Source organism: Chionomys nivalis, chromosome 19 (assembly GCF_950005125.1).
Source record: "Chionomys nivalis chromosome 19, mChiNiv1.1, whole genome shotgun sequence".
Lineage (NCBI taxonomy): Eukaryota > Metazoa > Chordata > Mammalia > Rodentia > Cricetidae > Chionomys > Chionomys nivalis.
Window position 1 is genome coordinate 55,707,223 of NC_080104.1, and position 20,898 is coordinate 55,728,120.

The following is a 20,898-nucleotide window of genomic DNA, read 5'->3' on the forward strand; positions in this document are numbered from 1 at the left end:
AGAACCCTAGAAGGAGTGGCTTGATATCTTTTCTGAAGGATGGAATCCACCCTGGTCACCTATTCCCCAAAGGGGGGCTAAGAACCCAAACCCACTGACGCAGGCGCCTCACCTTCCACTGCCATTCATCCGTGAAAATCTCACTTCTAGCAATGTCCACACGGTTCCATGCCACTGCCAGCTTCAATTGGTGGTCCCAGTTCTCGTGGCCAGACTGGTCTTGGCTTCGAGAGGCTGTGGGTGGCAGTGTGTGTCAGGTGCCTCTATGTGAGGCTTGGCGTGGGGCTCGGGAGTTGGTTGGGGACTCTAGTTCCCTTAATGATTTAAAGTGATAACAGAGCTTATTGGTGACACCCTCCCTGAGACATCTGCTTTATAAAGCACATTTCACTCATTGTTAGACTCAGAGAACCAGAGTTTTGACCATCACTTTAGTTTATCCCATTCCCTACCCTGAGTCATCTCCCAGCCATGCCCTGTCCCTCTGTGACAGGTGAGACCCAGCATGAGGCAAAAAGCCATAGTAAAACAAGATGTAGGGCTCTAAAAAGCATTAATTTACACTAACATGCAAAGCAGAATTCCAAAAGCCAACACAGTGTGTGTGTGTGTGTGTGTGTGTGAAGATCAGAACCCGGGTCCTGCCTGGCACCCGCGGCTCCATTCCTTTCTCTACTTGGAGTCCCTCTTGCAAGTGGTGTTTGCTGTGGTGACATTTTGCACACTATCTTGCAGGCTCCCCTGTTAATCCTGAATGTTTTATACAGACCAGTCTGGCCTTGAACTTTGCAGTGAATCTCCTGCTTCAGACTCGGAAGTACTGGGATTATAGACATGAGCTGGGAAACCTGGCTTAGAATAGTAGCTTTTAGACTAGTAATTGTTACTGTCTTAACCTCTTAAGTAACAAAGAAAGCTAACACTGCTGTTATAAGCCTGTTACAATGACACAGGCTTTCGTAACTGCCCAGACATTTGCCTGTTTGAGATTTTGATTCCTTCATAAGGCATTGAGTCACTATATAGTGTTCTTTCAATTCACCCTGTTGGCTCCCTTGAGCATTTCTCGTAACTCAGGTCTGGTGATTACAAATTCCCTGTGCTTTAATTTATCTGAGAATACCTTCATTTCTCCCCCCACTTTACAGCCCTCTGCCTTCCACCTCCTAGTCTCTAATGAGAAATCTGTACATTATCTTACTGAGACTCCCTTGTATGGGATAAGACGCCTCTCCTTATCAAGATACACTGTCTTCAGAAAGCTTGACTGTAACGGGATTGGCATGGGTTCCTTTGAGTTCACCCTACTGGAAATTTGCTGTTTCTTGGATGATAGGGGTGTACGGTGGCATGGCCCCAGCGCATCTGACTGGATGCTGTCATTCATCATGTGCACACATGTCCTGGTCTTTCTGTCCTTTTTCCCCTGTTCATAGCCTCACCTTTCAGTAAAGCCTGCAGAATGGCCACATCCACATCCTGCTGCCCATCCTTGCCTTCCCGGAAGACTGTCAGCAGCTGCCGCCTCCGGACAATGTCTTGGATCTGCAGCAAATGGTTGCTAGTGAGATTAAGGATTGAGGGATTCTGCCTCGTTAAAGGATTGAGGCCCCAACAAGTAACCACACCCCCTAGTCTGTGCAGGCTCAGCTAGTAAGGGTGCTTGCCACCAAGTCTGATGACTTGACTTCAATCTCCTAGGACCTAAACAGTAGAAGAAAGAACAGACTGGTACAAAATGTCCTCTGACCTCCATGGTGTGTGCATTGTGGCACCAGCATGTGAGCGTGAGTTAACACACACACACACTAAATGTAACAAAAATACTCTTGGATAAAGAGAGATTAAATTCAGTTCTCTGAATTGCCTGAATAATTTATAATGTTGCTGAAAAAAAGGCTCCTGGCCTGCCCTGCAGCTTAAAGCACCCTGGATAAGTAAGCAAAGGCCTTCAGGAGAGGGTAGGGGGTGAGGGGAGGAGATAAGGGGCTCACTAAACTTATGTTATTTCCCTGCCAAATAATCTCACAGAGCATCCACACCAAACAAGGCCACTCTGAGTACTTGGCAGATATACAATAAGGTCTTCCTGCTTCCCTGAGCCACCCAGTCAGAGAGATGCTGGCTCCACTGTCCAGCCACAGCTCATCCCCTCCATGGCCACAGTCCAGCATGGCTAGCTCCAGGGTGTTCCTTTGGCCTGGGTCTGGTGGGGTCTAAATTCAATCAGCTAAAGCTAGCACTGATCACGCTCACCCAAGGATGCTCACACACTGTGGGAAACTCTGAGGGTTTTATCTAAGCTCTGGGACCAAAGGGGCAGCTATTCACAGAACATTCTGCAGAACACATCAGGGCACCACCCCAAAGCCCAGCTTCAGGACTGGGGAGGCGGGCACTGCTGAGGGCGCTCCATGCGTGTTCTTATAAGGAGACAAGGCTGGACCATGTGCTATCTGTCACTCACTGCTGCAGATGCTAAGTTCTGCTGTCAGCATCCTGGTCAAGACCCCTCTCCTGTGCTCTACAGTGCTTCCTGGCCCTCCCCAAGCACCACACCCCTCCAGTCCAACACACTCTGGGTCCCAGAACAACAACTCTCAAGCTCTGAGATGTCCCAGCACGGCCCTGGCATTCTGCAAATAGAGTTCAAATCTCAGCTCTCCTTTGGCATGCTGTCTGTCATATGCTTCAACCTCCCAGTGCCCAACCAGGAGGCCCTGCCTGTCCTGCATCTCAGAGCTTCCCACTATCTGCAAATTCAATCGTGTACCTACTCTGACCCATTTCAGGTTCCTGGAGTCCTGGTCTGTCTGGGAGTCAGCCTGGTGACCATATGCCTATATACCTTACCTTTTTGGTCCATTCCACGATCCTGTTTTCGGTGAAAGTCTCAAACATCTCCTGGAAGAACATGCTGAGCTTCTGCTGTATCAGGGAGATGGTGATCTCAGAGACAGGCAGAGCGGCCACCTGGGCGATGACGTCAGCCACTCGGCCGGAGCCCTCCACTATCACACAGGGTGTGCCATTGGTGATGGCATTGTAGATGGTCTGCAAAAGCAGAACCAGTGTCAGCTGGCCAGAGCCTCACCCAGCCCTGGCACTTCTGAAATACAGCATCGCTCAGCGGCAGCAAAGGCTGCAAGCCACTTGCAGCTAGAGCGAGCCTGTGAAGCTAGGACTCCCTGGTTTAGTGCACGACGCCGTTCGAGAGACAAAACAGCTGCTGCTGACACACCAGGAATGTGCCACTGGCACACCTGACTCAAGCTTGTCAATCAACAACCAATAGCGCTGTAACAAAAGGGTTCATGACACAGTCATTGACTAGACCCACTCACAGGGATACTGTGTGGATCCAGAATGACCAAAGCCCAGGGGAATAACAGGATCATGAGGAAAACCCCAGATTTGAGCTCCAGGAGCTGGACTGGACTCTGAGAGTAGTGCCTGGGACTCTGGGTGAACGCCTTCTGGAGAGGCTCTGGGAAGAAAGAGCCAGCAACCCCACTACGACTGGGCTAACGCCAAGTCACCTCTCCCACGTGAGGGTCTACCTGTAAGGCATCCCTTCTCCCACCAGGAAACACCCCTGTCCTGTGGTGAATTCCCTCCCCTCCACATCCTCAGGGCAGCACGCCGGGCGTGTTGCTATTGATGGCGCCAGATTTTAGTAAAAGCATCCACCAGCCCTTCCTCCCCAGCGAGGCCTGAGCCCCATGGTGCACAGAAGCTGGTACTCACATGCAGCGTGCCAGGGCCACCCTCCAACACCACACAAACAATTGGGATCTTGATGGCCACACCTAGGCAGACATGGAGCCCATGTGAATACTGGGGGAAGCACGGGCCTACTGTTTGAGGCTGCTTCCTTCCCCTAATCCCACGGGGAAGCACCAGCTGGGCCGAGTGGTAGATAACGGGCAGCTGCTGAAGATGCACGAGGACAGCTTGCAGACAAGGTGCTCGTGCTCCATAAAAGAGCAAATCAAGGCCACCTGGCCATTTGCTCCACCCCCATCCTTGGCCTGCCCTTGCACTCACTACACATCCCTACCCTTGCACCCCATCCTCCCACCTATATCCTACCCCATCCTAATTGAATTCCTGTACAGAAAGAGCAAAAACAGAACACCACCTTCTCTACCCAGGGGACCACTCAAGCCCCCTGCCTCTCTCTCTCCTTTTCTTTTTCTTTGTTTTTTTTTTTTTTTGGTTTTCGAGACAGGGTTTCTCTGTAGTTTTGGAGCCTGTCCTGGAACTAGCTCCTGTAGACCAGGCTGGCCTCGAACTCACAAAGATATGCCTGCCTCTGCCTCCCAAGTGCTAGGATTAAAGGCGTGCACCACCACTGCCCAGCTCTCCTGTTCTTTTTATGATACCTCGACATCCAAGCTGGCCCAGCAAACCTCTCTGAGGACACTGATCCATCTGGCATTGGCTGGGGAGGGGCACAGTTCATGTCTCTTCTCCCCTTCTACTCAACCTCACCCAGAGGACAGGAGAAACAGATGTAATATTAGGAGGCCCTTCCCCTGGCAGCAAAGTCCACCCAGTGCCAACAAGGGTCCCTGCCTTCGCACACCTCACCCTGGGTTCTCCTCGTGAAAACGGTGCTCTCCCAGTGTGGCGCCTACACAGGCACCATATCTACTTGGGAACTTAATGGGCATGCAAGTTCTATGCCACCCAGACCCAGGGGAGGTGATTTTAGGGTGTCCAGGCCCCACTGGGGACCCTGACTCAGGAAACACTGAGAAGCTTGAAATCTGCTGCCCAGAGTCATCCCAAACAACCCAGGCGCTGAGCTGGAACCCTCTCCGTGCTCCCTAGGCCCTCTCCGTGCTCCCTAGGCCCTCTCCGTGCTCCCTAGGCCCTCTCCGTGCTCCCTAGGCCCTCTCCGTGCTCCCTAGGCCCTCTCCTCATCTCACACACGAGTTACTCCACCTCCCCACAAGCAACTGAGGTAAAGCTATGATTTCTGGATGCCATTTTCTCGTTTCCCAGCCTGAAACTGTCTCTAGTTGACAACGTAGACTGTTCTATTAACTGACAGCAAACAGACAAGCCCACACTGACACCCTTCCACTGATTAAGGAAGGTAGCAAGAGAAGACAGGTCCCCATGAAGAAGCAGACAGGGACCCAGGAAACCAATACGGGTGTGATGTGATCTCACCTCCATGCACAATGCAGGTCTTGACCAGCAATGGCACTGGCACAGGAAGAGTATCAGTTCTTTCTGCCCCAAATGCCCTCAGAAGCATGCTCATGTGTACCTCCTCTTTCCTTTGTTTGCTCTGATATGAACTTCTCCAGTTTTGTCCTCAGGGGAATCTCCACACCATACTGGCCATGGGTCCCGTCATCCACCAGGATGAAGTGGGAGTGGTTGGGGTCTAGGCAGGTCAGATTCCCTTGGCCTTCCTCATCCAGCATGTACTCAGCGGGGAAGCCTCCCTGCAGATGACCAAGGGAGACTCACACAGGTTGGTGAAAAGTCATACCCGTATTCTGGAAATGGGAGGTCTAATAGCTTGGATAATTTGGATAATGTCCCCCCAAAGATACCACGTCCTAAGACCAAGAATCTGCTCGTGGCCCCTTATTTGGAGAAAGGGCTTTTGCAGCTGTGATGTTAAGAATCCAACCAGGAGAAAATTAACCTGAATCTGGATGGGGTCCCCAGGAACTTCCAGAATCACCAGAAGTTAAAAGGGCAGGAAGGGTCCTCATCAGAGCCCCAGAATAGTAGAACCTCATCTTCACTGGGGCCGAGTGGTGGTGTCTGTGCTGTGGGAGAGTGACATCTAACTGTAGGTGGATAAGTGAGTTGCTTTCTGCCACCAGTGTCTGATCATGCTTTACGAGACCCCAGGAGACTAATCTGCTGGACCAGACACCTTGTCTACTGTCCACAGACAATGGAACAGTGGAACATCCAGAGGATTCTCAGCTCAGAACTCCCCCAAGCCTCCCTTAGCCTCAGTCTTACCCATCCTGCCCAGGGAGACACTCCATGATTCTGACACAAAAGAAAGATCAAGACTGCACACTGGGCCAGGCACACTTGTCAGCAGTGACAAGAACCTTCTCTAGCCACAGACTATGTTATCCCCAGATTTCCTTGACAATGAATTAAATGTCCATGTCCTCATTAGTACAGATTATTCAAAGTGTCCTTAGAAACCCCCCTTAGTAAACCAAGTTATCCAACTCAAGTCTCCATTCTTAAGCAGCTGCTGAGCCAAGCTCTGGGTATTGCATTAAAGGGTAGCCCAACTTGCTGCTGACTGCCAGAAACCATGGCTCTGTGGGCCTCCAGGCTGGAGGCCTCTGAGCATAGAGGCTCAAAGATAAAAGCTCAGACTTTGGGGCTGGAGAGATGGCTCAGTGGTTAAGAACATTGCCTGCTCTTCGAAAGGTCCTGAGTTCAATTCCCAGCAACCACATGGTGGCTCACAACCATCTGTAATGAGATCTGGTGCCCTCTTCTGGCCTTCAGGCATACACGCAGAAAGAATATTGTATACATAATTAATAAATAAATATTTAAAAAAAATAAGACCTCAGACTTTGTGGTCAGAGAGCTGGCTCAATCTAACCCCCATGCTTACTTGACTGTGAGGTTCTAGTCGGTCACTCCCTTTCCTTGTAGCCCATTTCTTATCCAATCGACTCTTGAGATGTACCCCGACCTGTTAATAACCAGCATGTGGATCCCTCCTGTGATCTTAAGGCTGTCCATGTTAGCCACCCACCCTGCTCACTGTGTCCAAGTTATTACATTACCTAAGTCAGACCTGTGCCCTGCAGCACCAGGTCCTCCCCCGACACTCAACAAGCTCCCTGCAGTCTTTGTAGAGAGTTGGTCTCCTCTCCCTCTGCTCCCAGCCTTCCTCCTCTGACCCAGGCTCACTCTGGACTGGTTACTCACCGTGGGGTGGACCAGCCCCTCTCGGTTGTGGATGGTGCCCCATGTGGCTACGCCAATGGTGATGACTTCTCCTTCTTTGCAACTGCTGCTCAGGCTGAAGTCTCGGACCGCCTCACCCACCTGCTTCATCACACCCGTGTGGGACCCTCCAGTGATGATCCAGGCCCCTGCGGAAAGAGACAGGCCATGCCTCTAGGCTCCAATATGCCTCTTGTCGAGCCAGTAGTGACCCCCGGAGTCCCACCGTGCTCCTGACATGGAACCTCATCAAGTACACTGGCAGATATGTCTCTAAAGCAGGATTAAGGAGGAGATGCTGTACTGTGACAGTATGTTTCTGATGCCTTTCTGGGACCTGAGCTCCCCACATTGCAAAGATGACAACAGGAAAGACCCCCCCCCAATCTTCTCTCCTTCCCCTCTGCCTTCTATCTGTCGAAGGCTGAGGAGCACACAGGATCTGAAGGACCTGCCACTTTCCACCTTCTTCTCCATGTCTGATACCCGAGAATGGTAGATGATTCCTCATTCCACATTCCTTGGCCCTACTCCTAACAGACATACGTCTAAAGCCACATGGCTTACGGTGGCCCCTACAGGGGCCACTCTTTCTGTCGCTGTCTCCCCTACCCTCAGGGGTGCATTGCATGCTGGTCAGGGTAAGAATGCCAGGGCTGAGTGAATTGGTTCTACCTATAGGGCAGCAAGTGACAAGTGGGGTCTGCTGGTCCTGCCTGAGCCCTAAAGAGAGGGCATGTGGGCAGAGCTCTCATTGCGCTCCATGAGCCATCTGCTGTTGTCTGGGTGGTGAGCTCACTGCACAGTGCTGGCCAGACCTCTGAAATGAGTGCCTCAAAGACACGTGTGATGTGGACACTAAAATCAAATCAAATCTAGGGTCTGGAGAGACAGCAGCAGTTATGAGTACCTAAGTTCTGATCCCAGAACCCATGTCAGGAGGCTCACAACCACCTCTAACTCCAGCAGCTCCAGGGGATCCAGTGTTGTTTTCAGTCTTCCACAGGCATCTGAGCACATGTAACATTCACACACATACACACGCATTCACACACAAGGACATGCAGACACACAGGCATTAAGTAAAACAAAATCTTTTTTTTTAATCTAGCCCATTAGCACATGGCAGTGGCTATGTGACTATAAACGTCAGGGAAATGAGTAGTGAGAGCTGAGAGGCAGCTGGGCATCAAGGGAAAGGTTGCCTGTAGATGAGGGACCAAGGAATCTGACCCAGACTGGGGTGTGAACTCAGCTATCCACAAGAGTTTCCCAGTACCCATAACATTGATCCCCAAAGCCCTCCTTCATCCTTCATCCTGAGCTATACTCATGGCCTGGGCGGGGTCTCAGCACTCACCTGTGGTTTGGGCCACCTTGACCAGGCCTCTCCGGAAGATGCTCTTCAGCCTCAGCTTCATGTTAAAGTTCTTGGCTCCACCAGTCACCGAGATGAGGAGGTTAGGAACATCCAGGCCCCAGTGCTGGGTCATGAGTTGGTAGATGACACTGGAGGGCGTGTCCTGGGAGACCCGGACATACTGCAGGGGAATCACGGGCTGGTGAGAACACCTTGCAGGAGACACAGCAAGGGAACCTTACAAGGCACAAGGACACCCTGCAGGAGTCCGTGAGGGCATCCTGCAGGGCAAGGGAACCACACAAGGGACAGAAAGGGATCCCTGTAGGGGATAGTGAGATAGTGAGGAACCCTGAGAGAATAGCTTCAACCTTCACACTCAACAGAGTGGGGTCACCTGTGCCCTGCCTGCTCAGCCTGGGGCTGGACATCTTGAGTTCACACCCAGGAAGAAAAGTAGCCAGCAATGTATAGTCAAGACATAGGTTGTAAGAAGAAAAAGGAGCTGAGGCCCAGAAGAGAGGCCCAAGTACAGAGGCTCCCTAGGTAAATCTAGACTATTCTTTACAAAACCCCTAGGTCCAGCTAGCTCCCTCTCCCATACTTCCTCTTTCCTCATCCTCTCTGCTTAGGGAGCAGCTCAGACCACCCCCCACAAACACCCTCCTTTGTTACTCCCTGAACTGGCTCCTCCATGTGGTTTGACCTCCACCCCATCTGCTTCCTGTTCTCACACTCCCCGTGTTAGCTGCCCTACTGACTTTCTTGGGTTTGGCCTGCTATGTGTACACATTGTCTGCCCCTGGGTAGGATGGGGGAATGGAACGTGGAAGGCCCCTGGCTTCACACTCCAGAACACCCTAAGCTCATGATGGACTTTGTGTTGTTTGCATGCGTGCACTTGTATATGCATGTATGTATTTGTGTGTGCATGTGTGCCTGCATACATATGTATTTGCTTGTATGCATGAGTATGTATATTGTGTATTGCATGCATATGTATATGTGCATGCATGTGTGTTTGCATGTGTGCGTGCATGTATATGTGTGTATGTGTGTGCATGTACACACATGTATGCATGTGTGCGTGTGTTTGTATTTGCATACATGTATGTGTGCATGCATGTGTGTGTGTGAGTGCATGCATGTATGTGTGTGCATGTGCATGGGCGTGTGTGTGCATGCACTAGGGATAGAACTCAGAGATGCATGTATACCAGACAAGCACTGTAGCCCTCATCCCACCGGGGACTTTTCCACTCTAGTTAAATCAACTGTCTAAGGAGATTCAGTTTGATTAGGATCCACCTGAGGGACCGTGAGCGGGATGATGGACAATGCAAAATCCAAAGGGACATTAGGAACCTCCAGAGCTGACAGGACACAGCATAACAGCAAATGCTAATTGATACTACAGTGGCTGCTTCCTGCCAGCCCTCACCACGGCTGTTCTCACAGGGCTGAGCCGGTGTCCAGGACCATCCTCTCATGGTCTTTCCCTTTGGACTGTAAACCACATGATGTCTGGAAGGGAAGGGGCTAAGGAGACATGTTGTGGGTGCTATGGTTTAAATATGAAACATTCCCCCACAGGCGCATGTGTTTGAACATCTGATCTTTAGTTGGAGGAAGGAGATGCTGTGGAACCTTTAGGAGGTGGCATCTGTCTGGGGGAAGTGGATTGCTGGTCGCTGGGAAACAAGATTTGGTGAAGATAGCACGGCTTTCCTACTCATCTCTCATCTCTCTCTGTGTGTGTCTCTTGGTCCACCAAGATGCAACCAGCAACCCCCACCCCACAGCTTCAAGCACCTGGAACTCCACCATAATGGACTTCATCTCTTCACACCGTAAGCCAGAATAAATCCTTCCTCCAGAAACTGCCATTGTCATGGGACAAGAAAGTAACCCGGTGGGGACACACACAGACTCAGGAAGGGATTCACTGAGGTCAGGACATACCTTATTATTCTAAACAAGTGTCCCTCTCCCTGGTGTCCCCCACCACTAACTGTCCCTGGCTCGGGACTCTCCCTGTCACTGCCCTTGGAGAAGCAGCTGGAGCCAGAAGGCTGTCAGGTTAGGAACCTGGACTGGGGATCAGCTGGTTTCAAACCCACCATGGCTCTGCCTATCATACCTTTGAGCTAGAGATGAGACCTCTCCATACTGCTCTTTCTGACCTGAGACCGGATGACAGGACCTCCTCCTGCACCTGTGTCACCTCCTGCCCAGGGTACAGACACCTGCAGGGGCTCCTGCCTCCGCTTCCCACACGGGGCTTCACCCTCTCCCCTCCCTTCCCTCGCCACCATTCAGAAGCCAACCACATCTGTGCTAGGTCCTGAGTTCTTCTCCTCCTTCCCCTACACCCAGACCGGCAATGGGCCCTTCAGAATGAGCCCATATCTCGCTTAGGACATCCTGTACTCCTCCTCCTGCTTACAGACCTCTCGTCTGCCTGAAGAGTACAAACCACCCCAAGCCATTCCTCGGTGGATAGTGGGTTCCACGCACCTGGATGCCTACTCTCATTCTCCCCCACCCTCCAGGAAATCTGCTACAGGGTCACAGGGACCAACACAATGAAGAATGAGTGCAATGGAACCCACCTTCCCCGCTTTCTGGCTCAGGCCTGTGAAAACGATGTCGCCAAAGGCATCTGTAGGCATCTCGTGGACATGCTTCTTGGGGTCCCATTCCTTGCCCTGACAGGTGTGAGGCTTGATGGCGGCCTCCAAGTGCTGCTCACGGGTGTAGCCACATTCACACACTACCTTCCTGTGAAGACACCAAGGTGATCACGGGAATGAAACACCCCTGGGGCTCTCTACAGGGACATGGGGGGACCCAGAGGAGAGTCAGGACACTCATCCCACTCAGCAGGGACAAGACACCCTGCCTGAGTGTCAAAGGTACCATGTGGGCAGTGAGTATGAGGTATCCTTGCCCCCCCCCCCCAGCAGGTGGCATCAGCCAGGAACCAAACGGGACAGCCAGTGAGTGGCCTTGGCCTTTGAACTTTTCCTTTGTGGCAATAATGAGATGCTGCCCCTCTCTCCCACAGACAGAGTCAGGGCCAGCTAAAACACAAAAGTCAGAAAAATCATTAATCACACCAAGCAAGTCAGCCACGCCAGACACTCCCACAAGAATGGGCCAGGTGCAAGAGTCATCTGGGGAGGACTTTACAGCAACCAGGTTAAAAATGCTTCATCAAACTTCCAAAACCAAAGGAGAAAGAAAGCTGGACAGTAGTAAGGCCACAATGGCACCTGCCAATTTCTCTCCCCACAAGCCTCTGTTTCTGTTGTTGTTCTAATCCATATGAGTATTTTGCCTGCCTGTGTGCCTGGTGCCCAAATAGGCAAGAAGAAGGCATCAGATTCCCTGGAACTGGAGATAGAAACAGAGATGAGCCCCTACTTGGGTCCTGGGAATTGAACCCTGGTCCTTTGAAAGAGCAGCTAGTGCTCTTCACTGCTGAGCCACCTCTCCAGCCTCATAGAGATCCGCCAGCCTCTGCCTCCCAAGTGCTGGGGTTCAAAGCATACGCCATCACACCCAGGTTAAAAACAGCATGCTTTTTATCAGAAGCTACGGAAGCCATAAAATAGGAGGTTCAGTGCTGAAAGATTAAAAAACTACAACCCAGAATTCTATAGTCTGCAAAACTTCCCACTGGGGATAAAGAAGTCAAGGAATGCTCTTAGCTGAACTACCATCAAGGAGAGTTGTCAACAGTAGAACAAGTCCAAAGAATGGCTAAAGGGAGTGGGGGTGTAGCTCAATTGGCAGGGGCTTCCTAGCATGCTGAAAGGCACCCCCGAGACCCCAGTATTCAGGAGGTGGGACTAGAGGCAAGAAGATTAGTTCAAGTTCAAGGTCGTCTTCAGCTACTTAGGGAGTTCAAGGCCAACCTGGGCTACATGAGACCCTCTTTTTAAAAACAACTTGTAAAGGAAATTATCTAAACGGAAGTGAAAGGACGAAGACATTCTGAGCATGGGGAGGGTGAAACAATAGAAACCGTGAAAATGTCAGTAAATATATTTCATTTCTCTTGAGTTTTAAAATTATGTCTGATGGCTGAACTGGGTCAAACACGGTATTCTAGACAATTGTAAGTCAGGAGGGGTAAAAGGAGCTGTTTCTACACTCCACTGTAACGCTCAGCCTACCAACACTTGCGGATTGTGACACACTTTGTAATGTAACTTTGATAACCACAAAGAAGCTGAACTGAAACAGAAAGCAGATGATAAAAAAAAAAAAAAAAAAAACAAACACGGTGGGTTTGAGCTCTAAAGCAGCAATAATTATATTAAATGTAAGTGATCAAATATACCCATTTATTGGAGGAGACTGCTCTTTAGCTCCTGGCTGCTCAGGCCAGGGAATGCTCAGCCCTAACTCTTACATATTAATTTAACCCATTTCTATTGATCTGTGTATCACCATGTGGCAGTGACTTACCAGCAAAGTTTCAGCAGTCTGACTCTGGTGGCAACTCCATTGTTTCTCTCAGACTCCGCCCTTCTTTCTCCCAGCATTCAGCTTAGTTTTCCCCACCTAGCTAAGTTCTGCCCTGCTATAGGTCTAAAGCAGTTTTCTTATTCATTAATGGTAATCACAGCACACAGAGGGGAATCCCACATCACCCATTGAAAAACAAAGACTATACCAAGCACCAGCACTTGGAAGGCAAAGGCAGGTAGATAGATCTGTAGGCCAGTCTGGTCTACAGAGAAAGACAGACAGACAAACAGATGGGATTAAAGAACAAAACAAAAGCAAAAATTAGGACCTGGTTATTATCTACAAAGTCACACCTCAAATATATACAATTAGAGAATTACTCAACAGTGAAAGAGTTGGTGCAGAAACATGAATGGCACCCAAAGGCTACGTACGTGTCAAAGGGCACAGGCCCCCACTGTGTGGTGCCATGTGTGTGGCACAGACCTGGAGGTGTATGACTCCATTCCTATGACTTTCTCCAAGTGACAAATGGAAATGTATGTAAAGATTGGAGTACTGGTTACTAGAAGATAATCACACACTTACCCTCTGAAACTGCAAACAAGCCCCAATTAAATGCTTTTATAAAATACTTTGCCTTGATCATGGTGTCTCTTCATGGAAACAGACAGCAGCTAAGACAGAGTCTCTCTGGCTTCTAGGGCAGAAGCCCAGCATAGGCAACTGGAGAAGGTACTATCTATCATGGCCACGACCCTCCACTTTAAGCACCACCATGTAGAGCTCTCAACTCTTGGTGAGCACATGGGACCCCCAAACTCACATAGACCGCATTGACTAAATCAGTATAAGTACCCAGTTTCTGAGCAAAGCCAGCATGTGGGAGGCACACAGAGCTGTGCCCTGTGTCTCTCCCCCTGGGGCGTGAAGAGGGCTGTTCTTTCTACATGGAGTCCCTGGTCCCTTTCTGTGTTGGCCCCTTGGTGTCCATAGAGAATGGATTCTAGGCTCCGCAGATACGGAAATCCCTCCCATGAGTCATAACATTTGCATAGAATACATAGTCATGCTCCTGTTGTAACAGTGTGGAGCCCCAGGAGCCATTGCATTCCTTTCAGAACGACTGAAAAGAAGCCTGTGTGGTTTTTAGGACAGACATAGTTTTGCTCTGTTATTTTTTCAGGGAAGTTCGCTGGAAACTGATTACTCCCTGGGTACAGTAGCATTCCTGGTGTAAAGCTGTGAGCTACAGTGGTGGTGGCCTCTCCCTTCAGGACTGACAGAGGAAGCAGAGACTCCTCCCTGAAAAGAACCCAGGTCAGTGAATGGGCCCCAAAGCGTCCACGCCCTGGGGTTCCCACTGATCATGCCAGGAGAGGTCACAGGACTCAGAGGCAACACGATCTCTCAGAGAGATGAGCGCTAAGCCCCCAGTCACAGCACAGCTATCAGTGGAGCCTGCTGGGGGGGAAGGGCTACATCCTGTGGAATCCAGGGAGGCTACACTGCAGAGGTGGTACCTGCCATTGGCCTTTGGTGAGGAGGAGGTTTCCACGAGAAAAGGAAAAGAGTAGGTGGTTGAAGGGGGCTACAACATAGATCGTCACCCAGTTCCGTCTCAGGGACCCCACCTCAGAGAGCAGTTTCTAAGAGTGCTGCAATCCTAGGAACAGGGCTGGGCCTCCATTTGCTCCATAGTCCCTCTGACTGGCCCCACCTGCAGACAGTCCCACCTGGGCAACAGCAATATCCAGCTGCTTGGAGCAACCGCTAACACCTCCATCCTGGTCTCAGAGTCCATAGTCTCACTATGGGTTAAGTGATGGGAGAGAAGATGACCCAAAGACCCTGCGGCAGCAGGACCCTCTGATGCAGCTTTTAAGGACATTTGGTCTGTGGACTGCCCCTAGGTCCCTACAGTTCCTGGATCCCTGACTCTTTGGAAACCAAGAAGCTCCAAAGACTTGTCATGGAGCCCTGGCCCGTCAAGCTTGATCTGAATGTGCAGCCAACAGCAAGACTCAGTACAGGTCACCCTCTGCTTTAGGCCAACCTATCTGCAAAGCACATGCCATGCCTCAAAGAACTCTTAGGGATGTGAAGCCGATGGACTGGGCACGTTCCCCAAGTGTCTCCTGAGATGAGATGGGGGAGATTCTCAGCCTGGCATGAACCCCAGATGCCCCTTTACTGGCCCTGGCTGAGGTCGCATAAGCGGGTCTGATCAGCCATGCTCACCGCACCTGGAGAAATGGCTCAGAGACCTTCATCAAAGTCATGCCACTTACCCTGCATCAGAGAGCTTGGAACTTTCCACGAAATACACACATTCCTTCTTCTTGATGTTTTCAGGAATCCATGAGCTGAGGTTTTCTTGCTGGGAGTCAAAAAGAGCATGCTGGCATTACGAAGCCCCCAGGCGTCCCTTGGACACCTCTCTGCTCCCTGACCAGCTTCCACTGAGGGACCCGAAGCCACATTAAAACTTAAAAGCACCCTTGCTTGGGCTCTGGGTGTGTGCTCAGGAGACAGGGATGAGACTATGCAATCGTTTTCTTTTGGGGATACTTTGTGCTCAGCACTTTACAGCTCGCTTTCCTTGGGAATTGTATGATATGAAAAGAACGTTGGGGGTGAAAATCTGGCTGGTACCTGGTACCTGGCTTTGAAGCCATCCTCCCACCTGCCTGAGCACAAACTCAAATACACTTTCAACATGATTACTCAAGGGTTTTTGGTGACACCGGCCTGGGACCTGATGCGATGCCCCTGGACGCCACAGAAAGACAGGAACTAGAGTTAGTGCACGATTGAGAAAGAGAAGTAAGGGCTTCCTCCGTTATCTGGCACAGGGCCTCAGTGTCCGCCTGGCCATTTCTCAAAGGGCTGTGGTTGGGCAACACTCAGTCAGCAGTCTGGCTGGGGTCATACCCTATCTCTGGCTCTCCTCTCCCAAAGGGCATCTCTGGGTTGGAGACCCTGAGGTTGGTAGACCCAGGTAAGAAATGAGCCTACCCTATGGTCACTGACTGCCTTGACTAGCCCAGGGTGACCTAAGCAGTGGTGATCGTTGGGCTGCTTCTGTGGCCCATGATGTAACAATCAGCCAACGGAAGCCTACCTTCTCAATGAAGGGGCACAGAAGCCTCCTGCTCTTGGAAAGGCTGCTATTGCTTCGCCGGAGATTGGGGACCATACCCAGATCGGTGGCCCTCCTGGCCTCCATCCCAAAGCCCTCCTCTTGCTCAGCACCCGTTCTTCTCCGGTCTAAGGACTCCATCGTTCACAGTTCTAGATTCGCCCCAGAGAGGGAGATTTCTAGATGTCTTCAGGGAAGTCTTTTCTCATTTGCGAAGCTGGAGGTGAGAGAGAGGTATTGAAATGCATCTGAAAGAGGAAGAAGGTCAGGCTGTAGTTCTGAGAGGAACACCCACCTCTTTCCTCTGTGGTCTTCATCTATTTCCCCCTGTCGGGCTAGATGTCTCTCCACGCTTCCAGAGTTCTAGCGCTTTGGGCAGTCTACAAACACATATACAGCTGAGGGCTCTCCAAGCCCAATCCTAACGGCTGCAATCTCAGGTGTCTCCATAGCTCCACCATTCACCAGCTCCCCGAATGAGCGCCCAGACCAGTAAAGGAAGACAACTTCCTGTGGCCACCACACGCCCTGGTGTGTGCCCTGTGGTTCTTCATCTCGTGATTACAGAGCTCAGTTGGGTTCTTTCGTTTTCCAAAAGGAAAACAAAAGCCTTTGCTGCCCACAAAGTAGATTTTGGGAAGTACCATACTGCTACATCCTGAGAAGTCAGCTGTTAACGACAGCCAGCCTGTTGATGCAAACCCTTCCTCCCTGGCTCTGCTTGGCTGAGGCTGCAAAAAGCTGCCAGTTTTTCTCAGGGAAATCCATGGTGGTGCACACCTTTAATCCCAGCACTTGGGAGGTAGAGGCAAGCCAATCTCTGAGTTCAAGGCCAGCCTGGTCTGTAAATCAAGTTCCAGGACAGCCAGGACTACACAGAGAAACCCTATCTCAAAAGAAAAAAAAAGAAGGTATTTAGTCTTGTGTGCTTCCTGAGATGTATCCCCTAATGCCCCTAATTCCTGTGATGATAATCACCCCTCATTCCACTACTCCAACAGGCATAAAAGGGTTGCCAAGGGGCAAAAACCAACCCCACACTTCAGCCTCTCCCTGCGCTGAACATCTCTTCTCCAAGCTGTTTCTCTGCCCATTTACTGGTCAGCACTTCTTCCTTGGGGCTCTTAGGCTGAACTGTGGCTACAGTTGCTGGCTTCAGGCAGATGCTCTGGCCCCTTGATCTGCCATCCCCTCCCCCACCCACCCCATTTTGTCACTAGTAGAGACAGAAAAGGCTCAAAAGTGGGGGGGCAGTGGCACACCCTCCCCTACAGCCCCACAGCAATTGAGTGCAGTTCCTGCTGAGATAACCCTCATTAGGAATGGATGTGTAGCCAAATGCAATCAGACTCTGGGAACATCTTCCAAACTGGCATTTGAGCTCAGGACCTCTGGACCCACAGTGTATCTGGGCACCCCAGGGCACAGATGTATCAGAAAACATAAGAGACTTTATTGCGTGGGGCGGGGAGGAACTTGTGAGCCCTGGCTGGTGACTGGGACATATGACACCTTCCCTACCTTGCTCAGTGTAAACGCTATGGCATTCAGGCTTCCCGCTAGTCCTCGGCTTGCTCCCCAGACATCCTCAGACATCCTCAGGCATACTAACCTGGAAACACAGGAAAGGGCACAGGAGCTAATCTCCAGTCCCCTATGAGGGTTCAGAGCATGAGCCGAGAGCTGTACTGTGGTGTGGGCACAGATCACACCAGCTGACATTGAGCCTGCATGGTGTACTAGCTTCAGAGCCCGTACAAACCCTGCAGCCCCTCAACACCGCAACCCCTATCCCTGGGCACAACATTCCCCCACCCAAGCCGAAATTTCTGCATCAGAGAGCTGACCGCACTCCAGTCCATGCCTGCACCAAGGTCCAAGATTCAGTCTTTGCACTTTCTTCAGCCACACTCAAAGGACACAGCAACCCCCCCCTACCCCCACCCCCACCCCCCCGCACCTCACACTCCCTCCCGGTGCCGAGTAGCACCCTCCCTGCCTTCCGCCTGACCCCCTGCAACCAGCACTTCCTTCCCCCGACTAAACCCGCATTTCCTTTCCAGATGCCGGGTCAGCGCCCCTTCACCAGCGCCGGGTACCTGCTCAGAGGCCGCGCACCCCAGCGTCACTCTGCGCAACTGCGCAGGACGGCAGCCTGCCCCACATCTCAGGGCTAGGCGCAGCCTGGGTGGCCCGCCCCGCACTCTGCGTCACTCAACCTGATTGCATGGCAGCTGTAACTAAGAACGTGAAGCCAAGCATGTACTGGGCCCCCTGAGATGTTCCACGTGCGGGTCAGCCAGCCTCCTCAGGACACCTAGTGACAAACGCTCAGAATAATGGCATTTGCGGTCTGACGGTAGGATCGCCCACAAAGCATAAGGCCTTGTCTCCAAAGCCTAAACCACAAAGGCAGCCTGGGAAAGAGTCAGGTGACCCCTGTTAGACCTGAGTCCAGTTAAGTACCCAGCATACACCTGTCTCAGAACCCTCCTGCTAAAAAACCCACACATTTGCAGCACCTAAAGCCAACAAATAGACAGACAGACAGACAGACAGACAGACAGACAGACATATAGAAGTAAAACCACTCCCAGGGAGTGACTAACATTGGACCTGAGGGCAACATCAGCTTCAAGACCCCCAAATGTGTCACACAACAGAGGAGACAGGGAGAACCCAAACCCAAGGGATCAATCCCAAATTGAGCCTGCAACCAGGGAGGTTCTAGGACCCAAAGATGTCCACCCCACAGTGGGCATGTGTCATGCCTGGTTCTTGAGAATGACAAGGACCACACTGGCTTCTAAGACGCCAACTGTGACTTCCTCACTCTTTCATCCCTAAATCACACGCTGTGTTCTCCATTCCCAACACCAGAAGGCAATGCCCGGCAGAACTCCCGAGCCGTCTGCCTCAGTGCCAGGAAAGTGAACAGGACTGACCTATGACTGCTGATCTAGATCATGGGGGATCTGCCCAAGGAAGTCATGTCTGGCCAGCAGCTTCCTCTCTCATCTCCCCAGGGTACGAGTCCCCCATCCAGATCCTGACTCAAGCATATACTATTGAAGGTCCCTCCACAGCTGGCCTGTGGCTTCGCCACCCCAGGTGAGCCAACCTGTAGAGGGCAAAGAGCCTTGTGCACAGGTGAAGCAAGGAAAGTTTGACATACAGCTTCTTGCCTCTTCAACGGAATGAGGGGTGTAGCTGCTCTTCCTGGACCGCTAGGAATGATGTCCTGTATGCAACCTGGTGATCCTTTGCTGTCGGAGGAGACAGGCTCTGCCTTGTCTCCCAGAATTTATGGTTTTACTTATCAAAACTTTCTTCCCGGGGCTGGAGAGATGGCTCAGTGGTTAAGAGCATTGCCTGCTCTTCCAAAGGTCCTGAGTTCAATTCCCAGCAACCACATGGTGGCTCACAACCATCTGTAATGAGGTCTGGTGCCCTCTTCTGGCCTTCAGGCATACATGCAGAAAGAATATTGTATACATAATAAATAAATAAATATTTTAAAAAAAAAAAAAACAACTTTCTTCCCTCAGTCTTGAGCATTGCTTTTAGACCATAAAACCCAATCTTATGATTGTGCATTACAACAGCCTAAGTGACTTCTGCGTTATCTTAGGGCCAGGCCAATCCAGATACCCACCAGCACTGTTTACCTTAGTGAAACTTCCTAGACCCTAAACCTTGGGCACTATCTCTGAGTCAGCAGTGCCCATTTTTAAGAAGCCAGATGGACTTTGTAAAGAATCTCAAAGCAAACATGTCATAAATTGTTGTGTACTTGGAACTGAGTTAATTGTTGTCTGAATACTTTCTTCAAAAAGTGTGGTGTGCTTGAAGTAAGCCATGGTGTGCATGGCTAAGGTAAAATGACCTGGGCCAGACCCTAGAAGTCTTGGTCCAATACCAGTTACAATAAAATCGGGCTGAGCCGAGTTTCAGTCTTGTCTCTTTGTGGGCTGTTCTTTCCCTGCCTGGGGTAAAGTCTGCAGGGGAATCACTGCACCAAACAGCTTGCTGATGCTCACCACTGAGGTTGCCCATCATCTCTCCCTCTGCAGAGCCACCCCAGTCTCCACAGAGTCACGGTAAAGATACACTATTTGCAAGGACAACACTTGATAGCTTCTTTACAACATGTTATTAGAAATTGCACTGGGAGGAGCTGGTCACTCCCATTGGCTAGGTCTCCCATCTGGCTGGTTCACAGACCAGGCGAATGTACACATGGTTATCAGAGCTGTGACTGCCCTGCTAGGCTGCCTGCTGTGCAGGTACCTACATCTCTTCCCTGTCCACTACCGTGTTCCTAGAGCCTGGCAACCATAGCTCAGTGAGTAGTAGGTTATAGGACTGGCTGCCACTCCCTGGAGACATGCCCAGACCTAGGGTAACAGGTAAGGCAGTGGCTACCCTCCTCCCCATGCCAGCAACACACAGACCCAGGCTCCTTGCCTAAAACATCTCATTAACTGAAGTAACTATGTGCAGTTAATATTTCATAAGACAGTAATTGCAGCATGGCCAGCTGATGAACAGACTGGCCTCTGGTTCCAAGTAGCCCAGGGCCGCTGTGGGAACATCATCTAAGGGAAATGGCCAGTGAGCCTCACATCTCCCATGAAGTGTCTGTGCTGTGTGGCCCCAAGTGGTTCTTTCTCTTTTAGAGAAGAACCACAGGTTACAGGAAGGCCATATCACAGCTTACAAGATGCCATCACAATGGCATTTTTGAAATATCCATCCATAAAAACAGTGAGCACCATCCATAAAACTCGGATGCGGCACATGCTGATCTCGCCAGAAAGTCGCCTCCATTCTGACAAAAGAAATATTCAGCACAAGAAGGGTTTTTTTGTGGGGGAGGGTTGTTTTTTAAGGTATGGGCATTATGCCTAAAAAGCCCCTGCTTGGACAGCAAAAAGCAAACCACAGAAATGTGATCTGA

General features: G+C 50.8%; 1 protein-coding gene across 8 annotated transcripts in view; it reads right to left on the reverse strand.

The window, feature by feature from the left end:
• Positions 1–20,898, reverse strand: part of Trpm2 (transient receptor potential cation channel subfamily M member 2) — a 47,101-nt gene that overhangs the window by 25,350 nt on the left and 853 nt on the right. Inside the window, exons 1-14 of one of the 8 annotated variants that reach the window (XM_057794557.1) lie at positions 18,038–18,094; positions 17,460–17,592; positions 16,234–16,318; positions 15,921–16,155; positions 15,088–15,176; positions 10,930–11,098; positions 8,318–8,498; positions 6,940–7,106; positions 6,620–6,700; positions 5,282–5,462; positions 3,748–3,809; positions 2,854–3,054; positions 1,443–1,545; positions 113–234 (exon numbers count right to left, since the gene is read on the reverse strand). In XM_057794557.1, the coding sequence (XP_057650540.1) occupies positions 113–234; positions 1,443–1,545; positions 2,854–3,054; positions 3,748–3,809; positions 5,282–5,462; positions 6,620–6,700; positions 6,940–7,106; positions 8,318–8,498; positions 10,930–11,098; positions 15,088–15,176; positions 15,921–16,079 (1,515 nt within the window). In that variant the 5' untranslated portion in view covers positions 16,080–16,155; positions 16,234–16,318; positions 17,460–17,592; positions 18,038–18,094. Of the gene's footprint in view, positions 1–112; positions 235–1,442; positions 1,546–2,853; positions 3,055–3,747; positions 3,810–5,281; positions 5,463–6,619; positions 6,701–6,939; positions 7,107–8,317; positions 8,499–10,929; positions 11,099–15,087; positions 15,177–15,920; positions 16,187–16,233; positions 17,109–17,459; positions 17,745–18,037; positions 18,095–20,898 lie in introns of those variants that run through there. The other 7 variants (XM_057794558.1, XM_057794560.1, XM_057794554.1 and 4 more) reach the window with 7 other exon arrangements.